General features: G+C 34.8%; 1 protein-coding gene across 1 annotated transcript in view; it reads left to right on the top strand.

The window, feature by feature from the left end:
• The first annotated feature begins 987 nt into the window (after window positions 1-987).
• Window positions 988-8,366, top strand: part of LOC108749544 — a 155,597-nt gene continuing 148,218 nt past the window's right edge. Inside the window, exon 1 of the mRNA XM_018488306.1 lies at window positions 988-1,225. Within this exon, the coding sequence (XP_018343808.1) occupies window positions 1,068-1,225 (158 nt within the window). The 5' untranslated portion in view covers window positions 988-1,067. The remainder of the gene's footprint in view (window positions 1,226-8,366) is intronic.

Below are 8,366 nucleotides of genomic sequence, written 5' to 3'. Positions count from 1 at the left end.
GAAAAATTGAAGACGATTCTTCAATCTGTACGTTAGATACCCTACGATAAACGATTCGTGAGTTTATCATAAGAGACAAGAGTTCGGCAAGGTGAATATTTCGAGTGATTTATTCACTTGAAACGGGAAAATAAGATTACGAATAGTATATTTTTGGAACGTATTGTACTAGTTGAATATTTAACTCGATTCACGTCATATATACCGTACGGCATCAAAAACGAAGTTGGCAACAATGTTCAGTATTTTTCGTCATTTATTGAATATCGTAAGTACAAGAAAGATCCGAAATTTGAATACTATAACGTACTTAATTAGTCAATACTATCATAATTAATCCCGTGTTTCGATACCCGTTAATATAAATTCGGCGTTAACATTTCGGCAATGTCTTGAAACACATATCTTACGAGATTATTCGAACGAAGTGCAGCGTTCGTCAACAAGGCAACGGACATATTTTTGGATATTACTTTCATGCAGATATTTATTCTTGTCCTTGATTTTAACTTGAATGTTCGTTTGTCTTATAACAAGAAATAGCAATCGTCTCCGAACGCGAGGATATATTATTTGTTAAACTTAAAATGATGGAAATGTAAGAAAATTCAATAGAAGTGAGACAAAGGGTGACCGTCGCGCGTCATTTCGAGAAGAGTTGGGGGGGAGGGGAGGCAAACGGTTTGAAGTTATGTGCGTATCGTCGCGCGTCAATCCCGCGCTCTTCTCTACATCGCGCCATTCCACCGGTTGCCGGAAGGTCAGTTCGTTGCGTCTAGTTCTCTAATCTACGGAATGTCGCGAGATCAAGCAGAATCGTAGCCCTGTTCGAATCTTTCGTGATGATCCGCGTTAATACGAAGTGATTGATTTTCGAGAGTACAGAGTGTCGCGCGATTGTCGTGATTATAATCTCATTTGCGCGAGTGTGCGTGAACGTAATGAAAAAGCATCGTGGAGAGGCAAAAGAACTGCCGATAAGTAAGCGAGTCTGAGCTTCGTTGAATCGTTTTTTCACGCGATCTTATTTCGTTATGTTATAAAGTGGGCATTAATTAATATTGGGAATGTCGTATAAAGTATCGCGCGATTGTTGTATTCTAATTATCAGTGCGCGATCGTGTTTTCGCGAGTGCTTTAGTGCAACAAGGAAGCTGCCAAGGAGACATCAGGAAGGTAGAGGAGGCCTGGGAGACATCAGGCAATGGCGGGGGAGCAACTACAGGTAATTTATTATTTATGTGTTTATCACTTGCGGAATATTGAATACTTATCCTCGCGACATTCGTATTTTGTGTTTTTTTATTGTGGAGCACATATAAAACATTATAAATTATTTTGAAAGACTTAAAATTCATTGACAATTAAATATTAATGACATTTAATGTATATATTTAAAAAAATATTTTAGTGTATTAAAATTTTATCTATGATTTCGATTATTTGGACAGAAATTAGAGATTCTTACATTTTTGTCTTTATAAGAATTTATATCTCAAAAAAGTTTTTTGAAATTGTTTTTTCCGATTAAATATATATATGATTAAAAGACAAATAAATAAATCACGTGTAATATTTTTAAAAATATTTATTGGTTTGTCGTTGTTTAATTTGGATATATTTATGTGTTACACATTGATGTACACTACAACTGCTGCGCATTGTACTGGTAAATTTAATTATTTCTTAATTTTAAGGCAATATGTATGTGAAAATTACATCAAAAGTATATCATATAAAAAAATATAACGTGTTCTTTAAAAGTGAATCAATGTATTATTACTGATCTTAATTATTCTGATTTTAATTCAGAAACTAGACATAGAAATATTCTATAAATTGATTTTTTAAACAGAGGATGCAAGAACTTAATATCAAAAATTCAAGAAAATTGACTACAAACATTTTTTTTCTATAAATCGTTTAATTTTTTGTGATAACATTTGGACAATGTTGTCATTATTCTCTAAAAATGAATTAGTGTATTATTACTGACTTTAGTACTACGTTTATAATTGATGTAGTCAGCGAATATTTATTGTTTTTTTAGTAATGTACTCTCTTTTCACTAGAGAGAGAGAAAGAAGGGGAGTTATGACTTTCTACAGATTCTGTAAAAACCATAACTTCTAAAAATGAATTAGTGTATTATTACTAATTACAGTATAAGTGTAGTACTGAAGTTAGTTAATAAATTAATATTACACTGATTCATTTTTAGAGAGTAATAACAAAATTGATCATTCAAGTGTTACCATAAAAAAATAAACGATTTATAAGAAAAAAAATGTTTTCGAATTTATGTTTTTAATTTATTTGAATTTTTGATATGTAATTCTTGCATCGCTATTTAAAAAAAAAATCTGAATTTACAGAACATTTCTACGTCCAGTTTCTGAATTAAAAATATTTGAAAGTCTCTTTCATGAGGCCTGTTTATATATTTGGCTGCATGAGTTTGCACTTGTGTCTGTCTGCATATGTATATCGGTACGTATGAATATCCATTGATGACTGCATACGTGCGTTTATATTGATATGTTATATTGACACATTTTATTTATTTTAGACTTTACATTTTAAAATTAAAAGTAAAACGAGGGTTACAAGCCAAGCTAGATCTTAATGCTAGATCAACTAACATAGGTTTATTATACAAACGTTTCAACCCCTACTGGGTCATTCTCAATGTTTAAAAAAAAAATTAAATAAAAAGTAATACAATATAAATTCACCATCGTATGTACGAAATTGTACACACACGATGAATTATTATATTTATATCGTATTACTTTTACCGTCTAAATCCATCATATGTATTGGCAAGTTATTGTTTTTTAAATGAGCCGTTGATTTCAAAGTGTATTTAATTTAAACATTGAGAGAATGACCCAATAGAGCTCGAAACCTATGTTTTTGTAGTTGATCTAATATTAAGATCTAGCTTGGCTTGTAACCCTCGTTTTATTTCTAATTTTATAAATTATTTGAGCCTTTTGTCTTTTACTATTTTTATATTTTAAATTATTAACTAGCTAAGCTCGTACAGATTTCAGTTGTGTGTGATGATTCAGTACTTAACATAACAAGTATAACGCATATTACAGATATTATTGACTGCGCGGAAAGCATTATTTATGTTGAACATTTCTCGATTTTCATTTAACATTGTTTACATTTTATTACATCTGACGTTATGGGCTTTCAATAAGCCGTTACCCAAGGCTTTAAGTCGTAAGAAATTGAACAATCACAATCGAATGAGAAAAGAATAATTGTTGAAAGCCCATTACACGTCTGACTTTGCACATATCTTGACTGTATTCAGATTGATTCGGACATTTTCCAATCGAGCGGTAAAAATGAAATATCGTGTTGAGGTAGACAAATACGAGGACTTCGGTTTTACGTTCCTACAGGTTTCGAGGGCAACAAAGTCTCTCTGTTCTTGCCGTAGCCCGTCGTTAGAGGACATGTTCTACAAGAGTGGGCACAATTTAGCAACGGAAGGGTGGAGAAGGTGAAGACAGAGGCAAGTCGGGAATCAGGGCTGGTACTAAACGCGAACGGAGGGGAGGAAGGAGTATAGCGGACGCATTTCTTGGAAGTAAACTTAATTACTGGGTGGTACTCGCTGCTCTGACATTTGGCAACGAGCCTCTAAATCTCGAAGAGGAACTGCGACGCCGTTCCAAATTGCACTTTCGCGGAGGCAATCGCGCGTCCTTCGCCAAGCACGACTTCCTACCGCGCGAGGACGCTTAACTAGCGATCCTAGCATAAATCCTGTATAATCCATAAATCCCAGAATCGAAAATTGTGCCAGCGCATGGTAAGATTGAAAAAAAAAAAAAAACTGAGATTTCATTCAAACAAAGCTCGCTGACGTGCCTATTCTTATTGATTGTGGGAATATTAAATAGGTATCTGTGTTCCCTAGTTATAAACTTGTCTCATAAAGAACCTTGCTTGCTCATTTCGAGTCCCTTTCTTTCATTTTAGCTAAGTTACTAGACACAAGGGACTCAAAGTCTATAAAACGAACAAAGTTCTTTCACGGAAGGAACGATTTTGCTGAAATAAAAAATTTACACAGACACAGATCTGAAAATAATCTTTGTTGAATCATTAAAGTAATTATGTAAGAAATATTCAAGTATGATGAGAGTAATGCTACTGATGATTTTGAAAAGCTGGCACATCACTCGATACTATCATAATATGTTGACAGAGAAAGAGTATTTTTTTTTTATTAACGATTATTAATATCTTATAAAAGGCGCACTCCGTCGTTACGGTAATGACAAACATTGATAGTCTGTGGCGAGTAGCTACAGTTACTAGTATAGTTTTAATGACACTTTAAATGTCGGAGACAATTGCTGTAAAACATCAGGGTGAAGTGGGACGTCGTAAACGTCACACACCTTAAAACGTAAAATATCGACTTACTACCCGCATTCGAATTTACATTGACGCCTTTATTCTTTTATTAACGATTTATTTCACTCGAAAATTTCTTTGTCATTTCCAATCTTTTGGTTTCGCAGACACTTCTTCGTATCCGAAGAGTAGAAATTCTTTAAGAAAATGCAAAATTCCGGGGAATAATGTAGCATTATTATTCTATAAAATTAAATTTAATTATTATGTTGTAATGTAAATTATTATGTATGTACAAATACATACCGATGAATGTTTACCATTTTGTTAAAAATATTTGAAATGTATTGGAAGCAACATTACACTTATCAATCCTTAACGACGCTATTTGTCCCTCCAGTAGTATTTTAATCAGTCCACGTTGTATACATGCTTATGCATTAAACATACGCGAGCGGAAACACAAGAAGACAAATTTAAAAACCTACGTGCGCACCATAAATTTGTAACGTCATCGTAGCATGCTTTTGTAACATTGAACGATACAGCAGCAAAACCGGTTGCATTAATTATGCTTTATTCTCATTAACCTCTGCAAAGGTGGTATCTCGTTGCGTATGTACGCTCATAACGACGTATAATTAACGAGCATTCGCTTTAGTGGCTTCAGGATGATCGGCAGAAGATTACTCTTTTATTCGTAGCACCTCAATATCTCTATAATATGGCTCTCAAAGATTTAATACCAACAGGATCGGACCATAGTAATCAGCTGAAACTATAATGCTTCAATTTTAAATATTTTTTCATTACGTTTACTCTCCTTTTAGAGGCGTGCAGCCTTACATAAATTTAATGACGACAGAACGTAGGTAAATTTCTTTCAATATAATAAAATTTAAGTCCTTTGAAATTATAAGGCTTAATTAAATACATAGTATATTTTATTATATAATACAGATGAATTAATTAACTAACTTAAGAGAAAAGAGTAGAGAATTTTAAATTAATAAATAAATAGATCTTAAAAATATTTAGGTCTTCAAGTAGAACATACTCGTATGTTGTTTTTCAAAGAAATGCTGATAGGATAGGAAAACATGTGATATATATTTAGTATGATTACCATAAGGAAAGAGGAATGGAGCTTGTTAAGCGTAGGCCAAGTCGTTGGTGGCATATTGCCCCGTCAGCCTAACTAAAATGGATAGCATCTAATCTTATGAAACAACAAGATAGCAGCAGAAAATAATGGCGTCGTAACGAAGCAAGAGGGATACAGAAGGAAGAGGAGAATAATCGTTTGCTAGATTAATCGAGGTTTGCTTTACGTCCTTGAACTTTCCGCTCCTTCGAATCTCGGAATTTTTCACCCATTAAATCCTTTGCCTCTTAGCCTTTTTAAAATGCTTAAGCCCGCGTTTAGTCTCTTAAATATCTTGCTTTCGGCTTTTTATCGTCGCACATTTCTTTATTCCTGAAAGCTCTCATTCTGGTTTGAGAAAAACACATTTGGCACGACAAATGTTTGGACTCTCCAAGTTCTCGGGGGCAAAATTTAATATTTTAAGTTAAAAATAGCAGTAATAGTAGGAAAACAATAAATGTAGAGCGTAAAGTTTGGCGACTTACAATTAGTTTAAGATCACATTCGAGAGTTCTCGAATGTTCGTGTTGTCACGTCACTTGCAGAAGTTCCAGTTTCTTGTATCCTTGGGGGATCTGTCGAATCCTTGGACCTGGTTGGTTAGCAGCAACTGGCCCACTTTTGTTCCTCGTTACCGTCAATACTGCAGCGCGGCAGATACTCGATAATTATGTCTTAATTAAGATGTTTGACCTCGTTACCACGACAAATGCCTCGCTTTTAATCGACGACCATCTTCCGCTCTGTTACGCTTCTAGAAACGTTTGTATCTCGCTTACCTGCGGTAAATACTTTCGACGGCAATTGCTAACTTTACGAAACGATGCTGGATGTACAAGGCAGTATCATTATCTGTCGGAGTCGACTACTGAGCTTATAGTATCTAGTTATTTTACCTCCGGGTCTACTTTCCGATTATCTCTGGTGCCAAGTAGTATTCTTAATTCTGTAGGTAGAAGACACCTGTCCCGCGAGTACAACCGTGAGAAAGGTTCTCGTTATTTTACGTCTTGATAAAGGATGAAATTGGTTTGGAATTGAATTATTAAGAACACCGGGAACTGTCGATTAGAATGGCATTGATATTAATATAAAAATAATTAGAATGATAATAAGCAGAGAACGAAGTTGCGTTAGTCTGTAACGTATGTTTTGAAATGTTTTAAATGAAAAAAAAAAGAAAATTGTGGGAATATCAAATTTTGAGAAAAGACATACCTAATATATTCACATATATTTCATATTGATTTCATTTTATTTTTAATTTATACTATTTGGCGTTCAGCAAGTGATGGAAAAATAAGAGGTTTAATCGGAAGTTCGATTTTTGCTAAAATTCCAGTCTTAGTTTCTTAACGAGGGTGGGGAGAGGGGGAGGGGGAGGTAGCTGAACAGATTCACCCTGTACACGATAAAGGTTCATCCAGGGTGGTTGGCAAACGCGGATTCTATTTGAAGTGCGGTGGATGGGCACGAGGTTGACTTTTCAACTTAAATTAAGTTCATCTACAGCTGCGCAGAGGGAGAGAAAAGGGAAGGGTTGGAAGGGTGACGAGAAGAGAAGGAAATTTTATACAAATTAGACGGCCGCGCAACCCCTATCCCCTCACCACTGGAATCGCTTAAATGTTTGGCTTTCAGTCGAGGCCGCCGCCGACGCCGCCGCCGCCTGGTTAAGATTTCGCCAGGATACTTTGCAAATTAAGTCCTTACTGAAGTGAGCATCAGCCACGCTCGACTGTGCTCGGAGGGAACGTCTTCTCTTCCAGCTCTTCGCGCGTAATCAACTATTGCCGCGCTTAATGAGAACAAGTGCAACAACCGCGAGTTTTTCCAGAATTTTCGTGTTATTCTTTCATATTTTCGGACCTTTGTACCTTAAATGAAAGTTTCTCACAAATATAATTTCTTTTGTGTCGCTGCAATATTATTTCCTAAATTAGTCTTCATTACGTTAAATTATTATTATATATTACATATTATAATATATACAATCATTTTCCATATTATTACATTATACACACATTATACGTTGAGTGCCACTGCTGCATTAGCGCTTAATGAGACAATTCTTCGGCTAATTCGAAATCTCGTGAATATTCTCGGTAATGAGAAACGTGATAGCAGCATTTTCAAAGGAATTGTGTCATGCACGACACACGAATCGGATAAATTGTCTTTGAATAACTAGATTGATTATTTGAAAATCGCAATCTTCAAATTACAAGTTACATTCTTCATTATTAATTTTCCACCTCGTTGGATTTTTTTGGACTCAAGAATTAATTTCTTTCGTATCTGAGCCATTAAAAATTTGGAATCTTTCCGGAGGCACGTTTCGACGTTTGACCCTTAGGCTTCCTAACTCGCCAGCGACGGTCGGATTAACTCGAGATTTTCTGCTTCCACTTCTGTAATGCGGCATTTTCTCGCGAGATATGAAATTATCGAAGTTGGAAAGTAAAGCCGGAAGATACGCTCCTCCATCGTGAAAACTTCCGTTGCTCGAAACGTCGTTTAAACTTTTCGATTGCCGTTTATAGGTAGTCAATATCTTTTTTCGTTTTTCGTAGATGCGTGCCTTGGAATTTTTTGCCACATTCGCTATTAATTAATAAAAATCGGTATGAATGTGTCCAGAATTTTTTTTTTTTCCTGGAGGATTACCAATTCTGTTGTTATATATACAGCATCTTTTTGAATTTCATGAATTGCTTTTTTAAATATTTTAGAGCTTAGAATGTCTCTTTCCCGTTCTTGATTTCGAATAGAGGAAAATATTAGGTTTTGCAAATTATGCCTTTTATTTTGTTTCTGAAGAAAGTACAGGCAAAAT

The sequence above is a fragment of the Trachymyrmex septentrionalis genome, unplaced genomic scaffold (genome assembly GCF_001594115.1).
Source record: "Trachymyrmex septentrionalis isolate Tsep2-gDNA-1 unplaced genomic scaffold, Tsep1.0 scaffold3, whole genome shotgun sequence".
Classification (NCBI taxonomy): Eukaryota; Metazoa; Arthropoda; class Insecta; order Hymenoptera; family Formicidae; genus Trachymyrmex; species Trachymyrmex septentrionalis.
Note: the sequence above shows the minus strand (reverse complement) of the source record. Positions and strands in the feature narration are given on the sequence as shown.